Here is an 18,695-nt window from a genome sequence, read left to right as displayed (position 1 = left end):
CCACCTCTGAAATAACTTTCCTTTTCTGCTGATGTAACCGAGGGCACGCAGGCAGGGAAAAATAATATTAACCAATAATAATCATAGCCTTCTTTTCATCATCCAATCAAATCCTGATGGATAAAATGAAGCCCTGCCTTTCCCTGCTAAATTTTCAGTGTCACTCAGAAGTACATAACCTTTAAAAGTTAAATATATTGCGAACACTATTTCTCACTTTAAAAAAATGAGATGAATATATAAGGATGAAAAACGATTCTAGATAAAATAATTTCAATGATTTTAAAACAATATTTTGAATTTTATTTACAACATTTTGAATGACACATTATATTTAAATAATAATGTTTGTTGACCTGATTTACCCTCTTTTATTTTTTATTAATTTATTTGCTAATTTAATGCTGATTCCATTTAAAAAGGTTACATTTGTAAGGTATGAGCAAACAGAAACACCTCTTTGCAATCTTTCTTGACATCTCTTTCATTTCATTCACACAGATTTCCCTGACGGTCCTGATATCACAGTTTGAGTCTTTTTTATCTCCTTTCTTGTTTCTATCACTTTACCTCTCAGTGTTTTGCAGGAACACAGAGAAAATTCTCCAGCAGGTGGTGACTAATGCTTCTCATGTTTGAGAGTGGAGGGAGTTCAGTTCTTGTCTCAGGCTGATAAATCAGTTTTGAGGTGGTCTCTGTGTGTCTGTGTAAACACACATCTGAAGGAAATTCATGTTGAATATATTTCACTCCATCCATTCGGTTTACTCTCAAAACATTCACATGTGTACAGGCTGTTAGCATGATCTCTGAAAACGTGTTGGGCTCACAGAAGACCTCAGACCAGTTATTAAAGTTTTTCTTTTCTTTTTCTTTTTTTTTTTTCTTTTTGTATTTTTTTATTTTAAATGTAATAATTTAGTCAAGTTTTTGATAGTTTTCACTTAATAACTCAGTTTTAATTTAGTATAGGTTTTCCAGTGTTTCCTAGGTTATATTTTAGTTTTAAAATTTTGGGGTTGCCAAAGTTAATGCATTTACTGATATAATTTAAATATGTTTAATGCCTGTGAATTTAAAAGGGGTCATCTAGTGTTTTCACAATCTACTGGCATTATAATGTATAATGGAGGCGGGTTGTAAGGGTTTCAAATATGACATACTGTGCATCAAAAACTGTAACTATTATTCATGTGTTACAAACTATTTATAAGCTATTATTGTTCATTTTTATTTTATTTGAGGTAGTTTTAAAGATATTACATTCGTTTGTAGCTTAATTTCAGCTTTTCAATTTATGTCAGTTTTTATTTTCATTTCAGTAAACAAGAATGTTTTCATTTAGTTTTAGTTTTGTTTCGTTAACGATCATAACACTGTCTTCTACAGCCAAAAAAAGAAGGGTGTAAAGACGAAATGAAGAAAAACAGAAAGACAAGGGCAGAGAGGAAAGCAGGTGGTTTATTTAACGTATCTATCTGTGATAAGAATGTCACACAATCGTGAAGGGCATTACCGGATATGAGTGAGTCAAGGACGACACAAACTCAGAAATCTGACTGACCGCAGAAAACGGACAAAAAAAAGAGAGAGCAAGAGAGAGCGCGCTGGGCTTATTTCAGGACAGAGCTATGTGTTGAGGTACCAGCACAGACACTCTGGCACCAAACGTGTGAAAAAACACAGAAACACAGAAAGAAAGTGCCCACAAGTTTGGAAAGAGCCCACAAAAGAAAGAGAGAGAGAGAGAGCATGATTGGCTTCTTCCTCCGCATTTAATGAACGTCACCCCCAAAGCTCAGAAATACGGCCGTAGTTTTTATCACAACACACACGCACACACACTGAGGAATTGTATCACAGTGGATTCACAGACATTCTGGCTCCAAATGTTTTTTTATTTTTTTATTTTTTATTTATTTATTTTTTATCAAATTAAGCTATACTGCAGTACAGCGTTGGGGGCCGTTCACACAAGATGCATTTTTGTGTTCCATCTGCACAATTTTTTCAATTATTGTTCTATGTACACATGCACTGATAGACATATTTGTGCTGCATCTTGTTGTTTTTTCCCCATCATCTCATTCCATGAGTGCTGTGTTTTAAGGTGGTGCATAAAGTTACAAGTTAGTTTAACTTAAAATTCTATTCTGTTGTTAAAAACTGTTCTATTCTATTCTATTCTTGAAGACAGCATCCTTTTGTCAAATAGTAACTCTGACTAAATTTGGCTAGCTTTATTCTTAAAACAAGACAATATATAAATAAATAAATGATTTACCCAATTGGGTAAGAAAAATAAACTTAATTGAAAATATATTCTATAAAAACAAGTCCTAATATCTTATGCAATTTTGCTTCTCGAGTAAATTTATCTGGTTGTGAAGATGTTCAGATAATTTTACTGGAAGATAAGAAAAAAATACTTTTTGCCGTTATCTTGTGTGTAGAGCACGGGATTGAGAAGATGACTGACAGTGTGTGAAGAATGATTCGACTGATTCACAATTTATTCACAATTGCATCTTGTTGGCAAAATACTTTTTAATTTTTTTTTTCTTGTTTTAAGCATAAATGCCATTAAATTTGACAATAGTAATGAATAAAACAAGGGGAAGAAAACATTTGCCAATGGAGTAAGAAAAAATTAGCTTAATTGAAGCTATGTTCTCTGAAAAAGTTCCAATAGCATATGCAATTTTGCTTCTCAAATAATTTTAAGTAAAAAAAAAAAAAAGACAAAAATACAGATTAAGAAATTATTTTATTTGTTTCAGTTCCTCTCGTTTAAAATGCTGGACTATAAAGTTAATTGACAGTATATGAAGACTGATTTGACTGATTTGCAATTTATTCACAATTGCATCCTGTTGGCAAAATACTTTGTTTTTAAAAAAATGTCTTGTTTTAAGCATAAATGCCATTAAATTTGACAATAGTACTGAATATAACAAGGGGAAGAAAACATTTGCCAGTGGAGTAAGAAAAAATTAACTTAATTGAAGATATGTTCTCTGAAAAAGTCCCAATAGCATATGCAATTTTGCTTCTCAAATAATTTTAAGTAAAAAAATAAATAAAATAAAAAAAATAAAAAAGACAAATACAGATTAAGAAATTATTTTATTTGTTTCAGTTCCTCTCGTTTAAAATGTGGGACTATAAAGTTAATTGACAGTATGTGGAGACTGATTTGACTGATTTGCAATGCCAAAATATGTGGTGCATCTAAAATTTAAGGGTCATGAAAGGGATCTATGGTTCAACAAAGTTTGAACGGCCCCTAAGACAACAACCTTCTGGCAAATATTTATAAAATTAATGAATTTAGAAAAATTCATTCAAGATATATTCTTAGAAAACCGGTCTTAATATCTTATAATTTTGCTTCTGAAGTAAATTTATTTGAGATAATACTGGAAATAAAGACAAAAATACTGATTAAGAAAATTACATTGTGCACTAACTCTTGTTAATTGAGAGACTTTGGAGACTGAGTCGAACGTTTTATATTTGAGGTCATGAAAATATTTTTGCCTTAACAAAGTTTGAGAAACTCCTGGTCTAGAAACACCAATGATCGCTGGGAATCTCGGGTTGTAAATAATGCAGTGGCCGTTCTCCTAGAGGAATTTCAGACTTCATAATATTCCTAATGTCACAAGCCCAGCTCCTTGTACTCAATGTACAGGTTTTTTGGGGGGGACATATTCAATTTTTAGACTCCTGAACGCCCTCTCTTTCTCTCAGCTCCGTGCACATCTAGTTCATTAGCAGAAATGAATAGGGAAGAAGTGCTCATTTAGATGGTCTGTCTTCCATGGCTCTCACACTCCTATGTTTCTGTCATACGCTTCCAAGAATCATTGACTCTTATTACACATGTAAATGGCTATCATAAAAATAAAAATTTCATTTAAGATTCTTAATGACTTGAGCAGCAGCCTGGCCTCCCTTAATGATTACCTCTCTTCCTCATTAAGAGTATTTATCTCTCTGTGCCTGTGACTGTGCCTTGCACACCAATGATGCTTGCAGGAGGAGAAACTGGGAGTGTGAGTTTAAATGAACAAGCGACACTTTGCTATTGCAGCAATTACAATGATGCTCTGTAAACCGCACTGAATTCACTTCAGTCGCCGCAGCTGATTATAGATTAGAGGAAGAAACTGCTCTTATGTGCTAATTAAAGAGGAAGATTCTGCTTTAGTTGCACTGAAGGTTGAGAGAATGTTTCATCTGAAGTGACACTAAACACAATATTCAATATTCTAATATAAAGGGGCGGGAAGTATCTGGTAAATTAGAAGTGTGTCTGAGAGGGGAAGCATGTGTCTAAGAGGAGAAGGGCATGTCTGCATTATAATGGGCATGCCTGAAAGGGCATTCATTTTCAATTGGTGAGAGTTGGCGATTTGAGTTTTAGATATCTGCAGAAATTTTGAGTTTTAGCACATTTTCCCAAATGGGATGAATACTATTTAGAATGTGAGGGGAGGGGCATGTTTTTGGGCTGATGGGCATGTTTTAGAGGATAGGGGCTTGTCTGAAAGAGAAGGGGCATGTCTGAGAGGAGATGGGTGTGTTTAGTTTATGATGGGTGTGCCTGAGGGGCATTTGTTTTTCAATGAAAGTCGCCAATTTAAGATTTAAGATTAAAACTTTACATTTCGGCATGAATTTCCTAGTTTTATTGCATTTTCCCAAGAACGAAGTTGAATAAAATGCAGCATGTGAGGAGAGGGGCATGTTTTTGAGCTGAGGGGCATGTCTGAATGGAGAGGGGTGTTTCTGTGAGGAGTTGGCATGTATAAGATCAAAGGGGATGTGTCTTAAATGGGATGGGAGTGTCTTATATAAATCAATTGGGTAAAACTCACCAGTACCATCAACTGACGTGCGCAGCAAGTCATTCTCATGCCAAACATTCTCAATTCCACTGTCCTTCATATCATCTTCCTCATCCACAGTCTTTCTCAGCAGCGTGTGACCCAGGGTCAGGGAGGGTGAGGCCACTGAACCATGACTGATGAGGCTGATGGGACTCCCTGCCCCACTGAGCAGGCCGTCCTCTTCCGACACCATAAGTCTGTCTTCCTCTTCTGTCTCTGAACCGGTTTCAACAATGTTCTCATAGTCCAACACTGCCAAACACACAAATACACATAAAAGATTAATATTATATACATCAGTACACACAAGCATCTATCTGTCTGTCTGTCTAGAACACAAAAAAGAGGTTTACTTTACTGTGTTTAGTTCTAATCAGAGAGAATATGCTGACCTTCTCTCTTTCTGTCTCTCTTACACACACACACACACACACACACACACACACACACACACACACACACACACACACACACATGTACACTTCGCAGTCTATCTTAACATTCCCCTGTGGACAAAAAGATTACACTAGGCATCTGTGTTCCTAACACGATCTTTGGTTAATCCACTGGTCTGCACTTGCCTTCCGAACAACTGCACAACAGGTGCAAATTAAAATAAAATGGTGTGTGTGTGTGTGTGTGTGTGTTTGCATGTGTATTTGACCTGGGCTGAATACCAGTTGACAGTGGAAACAAAACCTTTTCAAGAGGTGTTACCAAAAGGGTTTAGGCGAGTTCAGACTGTGTAATGCTCTCTATGAGAGAAATAGGGACAGAGAAATGGGAGGGAGGAATCAAAATAAGAATGGAAAAGCCAAAATAATAAGTGAGACATTAAATCATTATGTGTGTTCCAGATATACCCTCACACTCCCAGCATCTGGCCTGACTATTTCTGGACACACTGCAAGAGTTTGTGTGTGTGTGTGATACCCTTTATCAATGACAAGGTGCTGGTGCCCAATCTGGCCATGTTCTATGAGTTTTCACTTAAAAAAAAGGTGTTCTGGTTCAGAAAATGTGGGCATTGGCCCCTTAAAGCTGTTGATCTTGAACAGAAACAAGTACCAATACCAAAGGTCATGGGGCAGGATGCCCTTGCAAGTTTTCTAAACATCAAATCAGTGTGGTTAGACTGATGCTAAACAAAACTTGATTATACGAGATCGCTCCCATTATAATCAATGAAGCTATCTACACTGCAGGGTCGGAAATGAAGGGGCTCTCTGTGCAAAAATGCCACAAAAAGTGCCCCTGTAAGTCAAAATGTGATGAATTTGAAGTATTGTTTTATAGTCCTAGTTGTAAATATAATCGCAAAGTTTATGTTGATTTAACTTTAAGAGTGAGAGATAATAGATTCTCAATCTTAAGAATTTGTTTTAATGTATTCATTAAAATAATCTATTTGATATAAACGAATGAGACAAAGTTAGTTTTACATGAATCGAAACCAAAATGTAATTTTCAGGGACATATGTTTTACTTTTAGGACGAAAAGTAAAAAAAACAAAAACAAATGCCCCTGAAAATAAAATACTTACAATGGAAGTGAATGGGTGCAATAATTGGAAGGTTTAAAGGCAGAAATGTAAAGCATATAATTTTATAAAAGCTCTTTTTGAGCATTTTTGTGTAAAAATGTGTGTATTATTTGAGCTGCAAAGTTGTTTAAAATCATCATTTTAGGGTTTAGGGTTTTTGGTGTTATGTAATCATGGCAATGGAGCAGTAAATTGGATGTAACTTTACACAGAAAAGGTTAGTAAGTGATTTTATAATACGTAAATTATGTTAACACACATATTGTTTATGTCTTGTGGCTATTCTTTTGAAATATTGAGTATTTTAACATTTAAGGATTGGCCCCATTGACTTCCACTGTAAGTGCCTTACTGTAACCTAATTTTTTGCTTTTTTAAAGAAAAGCAGGGACGAGTTGAAATTAAATTTTGTGGTAATCAACATTATGCCACAAATGCTGTCGATTGAGCTTAACTTGTATTGAACCCGGAATATTCCTTTAATGTAAAAGTTAATTTCACATGAAGTGCCCGAATCAACGCAATTTGGTTCTTACTTTGTCGATTTCTTTAGCCACTTTATTTTCCATGTCCATCTGGAATAAATAATTTTATTTACAAATATCACACATGGAAGCTGATATTTATATATTTATGCTTTCGTTATATATTTACATATATACTCCTGACCATTACTTCAAAGTTAGAAATGGCATAAAGACACTGAATAAAATAATTTTAGATGTTAAAATATATTCTCAAACTAGTAAACAAAGATTTAAATGCGGCATGTTTATTTGTGGGCAGGTTTAGAAATAAAATAATCAGTTATGCCATCATTTTTCCCTCAAGTCAGAGCACAAAAGGGGGCTGTTCCGAGCAACCAGTGCCATTTCATTGGAAAAGGGGAGAGGAACTCAGAAAAAGAGAAAGACAGACTGAGAAGAAGAGGGAGAGAAAGAGAGAGAGAGAGAGAGAGAGAGAGAGAGAGAGAGAGAGAGAGAGCTTCTTCTATGTGACATGTTGAGAAGTTGAAAAAACAAAATCCATCAACTTTGTACTCGCTGTTGAAAGATTTGAAAAGGCCGATAAATAATGACGGGTTGGGCAGAACTTCATCTAAAGTAAAAGTCGGCAGTGAGCACATTGTTTGGCTGACAGACAGCCTATCACACGACGGTATTGTGCTCTTCAACACAATAATTCCAACCTGCTAATGTCACCAGAGCCATTACCGTGATTCCTCACCTCATCTCTAATCATTCTTTTGTGTTTTGTGTGCGCAGACACAAAGAAACGATAATGTTTACTTGCCTGCAAAGTTTTCCTCTGATGACACTTTCTATTCGTCTGTGTCTTCTTGTGAGTGTCAAAGGGAACAAAGGCGATTACGGCTGCCATTCTCACGGCGATGCTACCTGCTCCTCTGCTTTTGATTTCAAACAAATAAAAAGGAACATCTCTCACTCCAATGCCACAGTTAATTAAAATGACATTACTAATTGCCCCAGTCACAGTTAATGCTGGGTTTAACCTAAGACAACCTGCGACAGGCCTGTCATTTCCTGTCATTTCCACCTCTGCTATTCGCAGGGTCGGGATATAAGGTATTGATTACGATGGCTGCTTTATCAATGCGCAACACAGATTTAGAAGACTATAAACGAAAGAAACTCTCCTTCAAAAAAAAAAAAAAAAAAAGAAATTTGGTTAAAAACTCTGCAGAACCTTTTCTTCTTTTCAGATGAGAGAAACAAACAAAAAACTAGCAATTTTCCTTCAGTACCAAAGGTTCCTTTAGCCAATGTGATGCAAGCTATCACTACATTAGTGTCAAATTATCATCACTGAAGTTTAATTAGATGCATTGGAAGCAAATATAGAATTTTGTGGCATGTTTGCTAATGTTAGCTTTGAGTCTGTCTATACTAGTGTACTGATAAAATAAAGTTTTAGCAAACATACATGTTGACAGCATTATCTTGGACTCAGGGGCACATCCATTCACATTTACATTTATGCTTTTGACAGATGCTTTTATCCAAAGCGACTTGCAGTGCATTCAAGGTAAAAAAAATTAAATAAATAAATAAATTAAAAAAATAAAAAAAATATCAGTTTGTTTGTTCCCTGGGAATTGAACCGATGACCCTGTTGCTGCAAGCGCCATGCTCTACCAATAAATCTGAAGGAACCCATCATACCCTAATATGAATCCAATAAAATGCTCTCTAGAATTAAATTGTTCAACTTCCTGCCTTAATCAAGTCACTGTTCACAGCTGTGGTGTAAATGCCAACTACACAATACGGTCTCAAAATTGTGTGAGTGTGTATGTCTGGGATGGGGTAAGCATGTGTGTTTTATGTGTGTGTGTGTGTGTGTGTGTGTGTGTGTGACAGTGTAAGTACACACTGCGGTTGTGTCAGGAGGGCTAATGGGAAAGGACGTGAAACATGTTGCAAAATAACTGACCTTCCGCATACTGCCTTACGCAGATCACCTAAATGGCCGATGGGGAACAGTGAGTGTGTGTGTGTGAGAGAGAGAGAGAGAGAGAGAAAGAGAGCTTTAACAATGAATTGAAATGTTCATATTTTTCTTATCACTTCAGTTTAGAATTTTATGGTAAAAGTCAGCGATAATCTGTCTGTCTCCTTTCACAAGGGAAACAGCTTCTGTGATCTGTGAACCCTCATGCTGTTTCAAACCTGTATGACTTTCTTTATTCCAGAACTTTCATTGTAAGGAAAAGAGCAGCGTGAACATTCTGTCTAACATCTCTGTTTGTGTTCCACGAAGGCTGGGAGTCAATTCCAAAAAGAATAGATTCTTTGATTCCAAAGCACTGGAAACCGAAAGTAGAATGTGTATGCTTTATTCTGCACTGCTTATTGTAAGATATCACTTTGTCTTCTGTTTTATTTCTTAAGAATTGAGAAAAATGTACTCTTGAAATCAATTCCACTGATTCTGAAAAAAAAAAAAAAAAAAAAAAAAAAACAGGAATCAGGAATCAGAGCCAATTCCAGATTTTCTATAACCAAACAGCTCTAGTTTCATAGAAGAAATAAAGTCATACAGTTTTGGAAATGACATGAGGGTGAATAAATTATGGCAGAATTTTAATTTATAGGTAAACTATTCATTTATATCAAATTTCTAAATAACTCATATTTATACGATACGATGCTACTTTATCCCCGGAGGGAAATTGAGGCATTACAGCAGCAGAGACATAGATACCACAAAACAGAACAATAGCAATACAGTAAATGCAACATAATACAATAATAAATATTGTAAACATTTATTGCTGTCATGTTTATGTGTTTTGTTCTTGTTTTCATGTCTTTTATTTTCAAGTTTAGTTCCTGTTCCTGTCATGTCATGTAATTTCATGTTCCCTCATGTGATCTTGTCATGTGTTTCCCCTGTTCATGTGTCTTGTTTTCATTGGTTCATTGTTTGATTACTTTGTTATTAGTCTTTTCATTGGTTAAAGTTCATTTAGTCTTGTTATATTGTTTATAGTTTATTCTTGTGATTGGTTGTCTTGTTTACCTGTTACCCACGCCCTCATGTTTGCCATTGTCTAGTGTCAGTTATTGTTAATGTAATGTAGTTCATAGTCATGTCATGTCATGTCAATAGTTAGGGTTACTGGTTTTCAAATTTGGAAATAAACTGCACTTGGGTTCGTCACTTCATCGTCTTCATCATTGTCATTGCCAGCAGCAGCCACTCGTTACAATTGCAATCAAGGGAATTTGCAAGCTTTGTTTAACTTTGGTTTTTAATTTGTTGTTTTGACTGAATTTGAAACTGTATTGCTCAGAGGTTGCTTTTTCATGGTACAAGAAATGAGATCTCAATTTTGTATCAATCTTGTCTCAGATGTTTCTCGCAAAATCTCTTGAGAGAAATAAAAATAGACACAAATTACTAAATGTTGGAGGTACAGTAAACATATAGTGCTTTAAAAATGAACATGGATAGTATGGCACAGATCGTTTGATCAAGGAAAAACTTTATGAGAAATGCATACTGACACTGGCAGACATTGTTGAGATTTCTTCTGAAACTCAAAAGGAGACACTTGAGAAAATACTGGAGTCTTATTCTCAAGATACACTTATGAGATGTAGAAGCATATTTAATTAATTAAAAAAACAAATTTATCTCAACATTGACTAGATTTTTCTCTTTAAGGTGAGTATAGAAGCAAAGTTTGTTTTGGTTGTAATCAACTTCATCAGTTCTATGTGAATATATTTTTCAGTGTCTGATATGGGGGTTCTGGGGGAGTTGTGAACACTTCAAGAAAGAAAGAGAGAGAGAAATGACAAAGGGGGTGGTGTTGGGAAGAAGAAAGCACAGAAGGACAGCAGGTGAGAGCAAACAAAAGATGAGTGAAATAGTGAAGCTGCTTTGAGTGGCCAATGAATGGAGAAACTCACTGATGTGCAAACCAAATCTAGTGTGTGAGTGTGTATGTCTGGGATGGGGTAAGCATGTGTGTTTTATGTGTGTGTGTGTCTGTGTGTTTCAGGAAGGGCTGGATATGTTCAATAATTTCTGCCGTACGGACACCACAGTAGCCACACTCTAATTGAATCCCATTTATTCTGTGGAGGCCTCAGCAACAGGCTAAGAAGAGAAAACCTGAAGGTTGAGCTGTTCCGCCCGACCCGGTCTGGACCGGCCCACTTTCACCATCTGAGTCTGCTTCGGGTTGCCTGCCTCCCCCCTCTCTCGTTCCATGAGCCAAGAAAAAGCCACAACACACACACAAAGGATATCTCTTGCGACCAGCGACGCAAGAAAACCAACGTAAGAGAGTTTCAGGTCTGTTGACAGAACTTGCCCAATCAAACGATTTCTGCACTGTCACTACATCTTATGTTGATTATGTTCTCTTGTGTACAGGCCCCATTTCCAGCAGCCATCAATCCAACACCTTATCCTTGAGTAATCATGCTAAATTGCTAATTTGGTACTAAAAAGTCACTTGCCATTATATCAAACACTGCTGAAAGCTATTTGGTTTGTTAAATGAAGCTTAACATTATCTTCGTGTTTGTTTTTGAGTTGCCACAGTATGCAATAGACTGGCATGTCTTAAGGTCAATAATAGGTCAAAAATGGCAAAAAAGAAACAGCTTTCTCTAGAAACTTGTCAGTCAATCATTGTTTTGAGGAAAGAAGGCTATACAATGCTTGAAATTGCCAAAAAAAACTGAAGATTTCATACAAAGGTGTACACTACAGTCTTCAAAGACAAAGGACAACTGGCTCTAACAAGGACAGAAAGAAATGTGGAAGGCCCAGTTGTACAACTAAACAAGAGGATAAGTACATCAGAGTCTCTAGTTTGAGAATTAGACACCTCACATATCCTCAGCTGACAGCTTCATTGAAATCTACCCGCTCAACACCAGTTTCATGTACAACAGTAAAGAGAAGACTCAGTGCATGCCTTATGGGAAGAATTGCAAAGAAAAAGCCAATTTTGAAACAGAAAAACAAAAACAAAAGGTTAGAGTGCGCAAAGAAACACAGACATTGGACAACAGATAATTGGAAAAGAGTGTTCTGGATCTTAACCCCATTGAGCTTTTGTGGGATCAGCTAGACTGTAAAGTGCGTGAGAAGTGCCCAACAAGACAGCCACATCTATGGCAAGTGCTACAGGAAGTGTGGGGTGAAAAGTCACCTGAGTATCTGGACAAACTGACAGCTAGAATGCCAAGGATCTGCAAAGCTGTCATTGCTGCACGTGGAGGATTTTTTGATGAGAACTCTTTGAAGTAGTTTAAGAAGTTCTGAACATTTTTTTCAAATTGTAAAAGTAATTTTTCACGTTATTAATGTCCTGACTATACATTGTGATCAACTGAATGCCAATTTGGTGAATAAAAGTACCAATTTCTTTCCATAAGAGCAAAATCTGTAAATTATTCCTAACTTCTGGCCACCAGTGTGTATGTGTGTGTGTGTGTGTGTGTGTGTGTGTGTGTGTGTGTGTGTATGTATATATATATATATATATATATATATATACACACACACACACACAACCGGTCAAAAGTTTTGAAACAAAAATGTTTCTCATGATCTTAAAAATCTTTTGATCTGAAGGCGTATGCTTAAATGTTTGAAATTCATTTTATAGACAAAACTATAATTGTGCCACCATATTAATTTATTTCATTATAAAACTAAAATGTAATAAAAAAAATAAATAAAAAAAAAACCTTTTTGAAATTGATGACTAGGACCAAATAATAAAGAAAAGCAGCCAGTAAGTGCCCAACATAGATGGGAAATACTGTTTAAAAATCATCCCAGGGTGATACCTCAAGATGTTGGTTGAGAAAATGTCAAGAGTACATGTCTGCAAATTCTAGGCAAAGGGTGACTACTTTGAAGATGCTAAAATATAACACAGTTTTGATTTATTTTGGATTTTGTTTAGTCACAACATAATTCCCAGAGTTCCATTTATGTTATTCCATAGTTTTGATGACTTTACTATTATTCCAAATGTGAAAAAAAAAAAAAAAAAAAAAAATTATAATAAAGAATGAGTGTTTCAAAACTTTTGACCGTATATATACTAAAATTACAACACATATTTCAATATTAATATAATATGTAAGTATATTTTTTACTTTATTATTTTTATTGTTCTAAAATGCCTTGTATAGCATTTTTTATAATATGAGTTCAAGACAAATTTCCCTTTGGGGACAATAAAGTGCATTTCATTCCATTTCTTTTCAGTTCAGTTCTAACTTCTACTTTTGAGTTCCATGGAAGAACGTTAGTTAAACAAGTTTGGAACGATGAAGGGAGAGCAATCAATGGCACAATCAGAAGGTTTCCTAAAGAAAATACATCAATGTCTATGCTTGGTTCTCCGAGGGTTAAACTATACCTGGAAAGCTTTTTTATACAGACAAAGTAAAGTATAATGAATTTTTTTTTCTGCAACATGAAAATACAGTAGCTACTGCATGTGGTTGAAATAGCTAATTATCATATTTGTGGAGGGGCACATAAAAATCTGAGCTACTGATCTGACCGGGCCAGCATTTAAACTTCGTTTTTGGAAGATAGGAGAGATGTTTGAGCGATGACGGGATGCATCTGTGCAGGTAAGCGGGACAACAGGGGTATCTCCGGCTCTCACATCCATCAAGCAAAGGAAAGGTTAAAATTAGAAAATGTCATTTATTTGATAATTTCCCAGAATAATTAGAGTTAATATGGGTTAATTAATATGCAAATCTCTCAGCAGATGTTCGACAGTGAGTGTTGCACGGCGAGGCAGCCCCTGAGCTCTCCCGCATGCGTTTGGCTGTCAGTTAGTGACCGTAATTGCCGTAACTAACCAAATACACACAAAACCCTTAGCTGGATAAAACGCTTCTGCCCCAGTCCCGGCACACCGCCACGACTCGCGCACAAAGACACACAATTTCTTATTTTCTCTCATCTGAAAGGGCCTTTTATGTGACGGTCGTTTTGGCGGTGAATGAGGCAAACGTTTCACACGCTTCACTTTTCTCTCCCGCTTTATATTTTCTATAAACGTGTATAAACATAAAAGGTCGAACAGAAAGCCACCTGCTCTCGAGGCTATTGCTGTCTTTCCACCTAAACATCTTCAGATGGAGACATTATGTGCGGCTGTGGTCGTTGAATGAACAGGATGTGGGGCCGTGAAAATTCTCCTCGACTCTTTTGAACAAGGTTGCTCATCAAATATTTATGCAACTCCAAAAAGTCGTAAGCTGTGATCACTTTTTTGTGTATTTGACTGCAGCTGAACTCTGTTAAAACACCACATTAAATTAAGTCCACACACACACACACACACACACACACACACACACACACACACACACACACACAGAAATCTTTCACTAATGTTTACCTGTAAAGCACTTGTGGACTGATAGAGCAAGTGAAACTATAGTCACACAAAAGCATGCAAACTAGTAGATGATCCATTACTTTCTGTTTTTCAGGTTTATGATATCATTTCTTCTGATATGATAAAGGTGTTTCCCTGGTGTGTTAGTCAAACAGGTGTATGTCTGAATGTAACAGACCACTGTTTCAGCTGTATTGGTTCTGGAAATGTTTTTCCCATTCATTTTGTCCATTGGGATTTCATCAAATCCTTTATTAAAGAGTTGTGTGCCAAGAACCAAACCAACCAGCTCCCAGGTGAATAACAACATTACAAACTCTAATTTGAAGCAAAAATTTTTGAAAATCAGACAGAAAGACAAAAGTACAAGACTGTGTACTTAACATATTTAATAAAACAACAATCCCATGAACTACTAAATGATGTAATCAAATAAAAATAAAAAAATATTGATTTTAAAAACTATTGATTTAAAGTTGTTGATAATATGTATAAAAACAATATATTTAGATTTTATTGAAAACTATTCAGATAATCAAAAATATATCAGCAGTTTGAGAGTGTAGGGAGTATGACTCGATTGCGTCATTCACAGTGCATCATGGGAGTGGGTGGAGCTGCAGAGCTCTTTTGGCGCACTTTGTCTGATTGGTGGATTGTTCTCTTCAGCATCATGGGTAGTGTAGTTCTTCATCAGGAATTACACAATTAATATATATATATATATATATATATATATATATATATATATATATATATATATATATATATATTTATTTATTTTTTCAAAAATTAAGTTGATAAATGGTGGACTGATGTTTCAATAGGAACATCATCGATTAACATCCCCTGAGTCTTTAAAGGTTTATAAGATATTGTTAAAAAAACATTCATCTATGGAAATAATTAGCTGTATGTTTTAACCTTAAACAGACTGTTGCACTAGTGAACAGACACTAGAGCAAAAAAATAGTATTTCAAAATACTGCAAGACCTCTTGCACCTTATTGCTTAAATCAACCCTGACAGGGTGATCAGGACCCCGGAGCGAAGTAAAACAGCTACTTACAGTATATGGACATGTAATATTATGTACATATACTAATATTCAATTTATAAATAAATTAAAATTATTACATTTTTAAAACATTTTTTTTTATGTATTTATTTTTATATTTATTTATTTATGTATTTATTTTATATTTGTATTATATTTAAAGGAGTGCACAACAATGTAGGAAATCAATTGCTTTGGACAATGGCCAGTTACACAGTTCAGAGCTCATTATCCATAAACATGTGAACGCAGAATGCTGCCATTGACCAATCAAGTATTCCAGAGAGCTGTGTAATAGATCTATTAATGCAGGCGATTTCTCTCCGCCTCTCTCTCTCTCTCTCTCTCTCTGAGGAATACTATAGGTCTCTTCCCGGGGTAAACGCCTCCCTCGCCTCCCCACCCAAACGCTCTTTTACACACAGACACAAAGACACTTGAGCGGTGGACACCTACTGCCCTGCCCCCTTGCTCTCTCACTTTCTGTATCTCTGTTTCTCTTACACACACACACACACGGTCAGGTAGTGGAATGCGCTGACAGGCGCAGTTTGTTCTGAGGGGTGCAGTATGTTGTGTTGTTGGGTTGTGTAGGGTGCGGCTGTCACAGTTCAGTGTTATCAGCCAAACAAACTGTTTAATAAGAGCGAGGCATTTGATCTGCGCTGGATAACCCTAACCCTAAAAAAAAAAAAAAATGTATTTTATGAATCATGAGGACCCCAAAAGTAATTTCCATCAGATTTATCTCACTTATGGTAACAATGTTGTCTTAAAAGTGTTGCTAACTTTTTCAAGCTCTTTTAATCGCACTTCTACTATGGTGATTTTCACAAAAACAGTCAAGAAAATGTCCTGGTCCTATTTTACTTCAAAATCAAAATGAACAAATAAGAAATGTTATGTTGCATACAGTAAATGAAGCCTATTTTAAGGCCATTAAGATTTTTTACACGGTGACATTTTCATGACAGTTGCACACATTTTAACCCCCAATTATCATTACTGCAATGCAAAAAAGATGGTCATTATGATATTCTCATTAAAGCAATTTTGAAAAAAAAAGATAATTAAAAATGTTAAAGATAATAAAGCTTCGATTTTAAAGTATTCATATATCATAGAGGTACTGCCTTTAATTTTTGCAGATATTAATTTCAAAAGATCATTATACAACAGTACCTTTTTTTACAAAAAAACATGGTTGTGTTGTGGTAATGAGAATCCTCATTCAAAACAAGGGGAATAGTACAAGTAAAACGTCCGGACGTGTTGCGGTGATGAGAATTGTGGGAGTAAAATGTGCTTAAGAGCCCTGAAATTAATGTCACAATGCAAAAAAACAAAAACAATATATATATATATATTTGTGTGTTGGTCATAAATGTACATAAATGTATATGTTGATTTGGAGTTAAAGATGACCAGGTCATTTTCGTAACTGTTTCATGAAAATCACCCTGTAAGATATTGTGATGCATTGCAATATACTGAATTGGGACATATTTATAGAGTTTTATTGTTTTGCACTTGGTTTTTTTTAACCGACAAAACATTGCAGATGCGTTTTTCGAGGAAAAAAATAATCCAGTGTACAAAAAACATGAGTTGTGAAAATTAGACTTGACCTACGACCCTGCCTAAGGTCAACAAATTCATAACACTGACCCTGTTTATACTGTATTTCTTTAACAGTCTGTTTGCACATGAAAACAAGCCATTTATTAACACACCAAGCAGAGAGAATTCACAGCAGAAAGATGCAATGTTTAGCAGCTAAAGGACCATATGCCCTATTTTAATAAAACAGGAATCCATAAAAATAAATAACTCATACTAAATACAGGTGCATCTCAATAAATTAGAATGTCGTGGAAAAGTTCATTTATTTCAGTAATTCAACTCAAATTGTGAAACTTGTGTATTAAATAAATTCAGTGCACACAGACTGAAGTAGTTTAAGTCTTTGGTTCTTTTAATTGTGATGATTTTGGCTCACATTTAACAAAAACCCACCAATTCACTATCTCAAAAAATTAGAATACATCATAAGACCAATAAAAAAAACATTTTTAGTGAATTGTTGGCCTTCTGGAAAGTATGTTCATTGACTGTATATGTACTCAATATTTGGTAGGGGCTCCTATTGCTTTAATTCCTGCCTCAATTCGGCATGGCATGGAGGTGATCAGTTTGTGGCACTGCTGAGGTGGTATGGAAGCCCAGGTTTCTTTGACAGTGGCCTTCAGCTCATCTGCATTTTTTGGTCTCTTGTTTCTCATTTTCCTCTTGACAATACCCCATAGATTCTCTATGGGGTTCATGTCTGGTGAGTTTGCTGGCCAGTCAAGCACACCAACACCATGGTCATTTAACCAACTTTTGGTGCTTTTGGCAGTGTGGGCAGGTGCCAAATCCTGCTGGAAAATGAAATCAGCATCTTTAAAAAGCTGGTCAGCAGAAGGAAGCATGAAGTGCTCCAAAATTTCTTGGTAAACGGGTGCAGTGACTTTGGTTTTCAAAAAACACAATGGACCAACACCAACAGAGGACATTGCACCCCAAATCATCACAGACTGTGGAAACTTAACACTGGACTTCAAGCAACTTGGGCTATGAGCTTCTCCACCCTTCCTCCAGACTCTAGGACCTTGGTTTCCAAATGAAATACAAAACTTGCTCTCATCTGAAAAGAGGACTTTGGACCACTGGGCAACAGTCCAGTTCTTCTTCTCCTTAGCCCAGGTAAGACGCCTCTGACGTTGTCTGTGGTTCAGGAGTGGCTTAACAAGAGGAATACGACAACTGTAGCCAAATTCCTTGACACGTCTGTGTGTGGTGGCTCTTGATGCCTTGACCCCAGCCTCAGTCCATTCCTTGTGAAGTTCACCCAAATTCTTGAATCGATTTTGCTTGACAATCCTCATAAGGCTGTGGTTCTCTCGGTTGGTTGTACATCTTTTTCTTCCACACTTTTTCCTTCCACTCAACTTTGTTAACATGCTTGGATACAGCACTCTGTGAACAGCCAGTTGGCAATGAATGTTTGTGGCTTACCCTCCTTGTGAAGGGTGTCAATGATTGTCTTCTGGACAACTGTCAGATCAGCAGTCTTCCCCATGATTGTGTAGCCTAGTGAACCAAACTGAGAGACCATTTTGAAGGCTCAGGAAAACTTTGCAGGTGTTTTGAGTTGATTAGCTGATTGGCATGTCACCATATTCTAATTTTTTGAGATAGTGAATTGGTGGGTTTTTGTTAAATGTGAGCCAAAATCA

At 36.0% G+C, this 18,695-nt stretch overlaps 2 protein-coding genes and 1 long non-coding RNA gene across 3 annotated transcripts in view; 2 read left to right on the top strand and 1 right to left on the bottom strand.

The window, feature by feature from the left end:
* The window catches only part of LOC127449053 (zinc finger E-box-binding homeobox 2-like), a 128,976-nt gene that overhangs the window by 20,660 nt on the left and 89,621 nt on the right, over window positions 1-18,695 (bottom strand). The window contains exon 2 of the mRNA XM_051712155.1: window positions 4,884-5,147. Coding sequence (XP_051568115.1) covers window positions 4,884-5,147 — 264 coding nt within the window. The remainder of the gene's footprint in view (window positions 1-4,883; window positions 5,148-18,695) is intronic.
* The window catches only part of LOC127449066 (uncharacterized), a 361,616-nt gene that overhangs the window by 318,505 nt on the left and 24,416 nt on the right, over window positions 1-18,695 (top strand). The window lies entirely within an intron of this gene.
* LOC127449070 (uncharacterized) lies at window positions 9,979-12,352 on the top strand. Its single transcript, XR_007898656.1, has 3 exons — window positions 9,979-10,809; window positions 10,971-11,266; window positions 11,348-12,352. It is a non-coding gene; the product is annotated as an uncharacterized LOC127449070 (long non-coding RNA).

This window comes from Myxocyprinus asiaticus, chromosome 12, assembly GCF_019703515.2.
Source record: "Myxocyprinus asiaticus isolate MX2 ecotype Aquarium Trade chromosome 12, UBuf_Myxa_2, whole genome shotgun sequence".
NCBI lineage: Eukaryota > Metazoa > Chordata > Actinopteri > Cypriniformes > Catostomidae > Myxocyprinus > Myxocyprinus asiaticus.
This window is presented reverse-complemented; position numbering and strand designations above follow the sequence as displayed.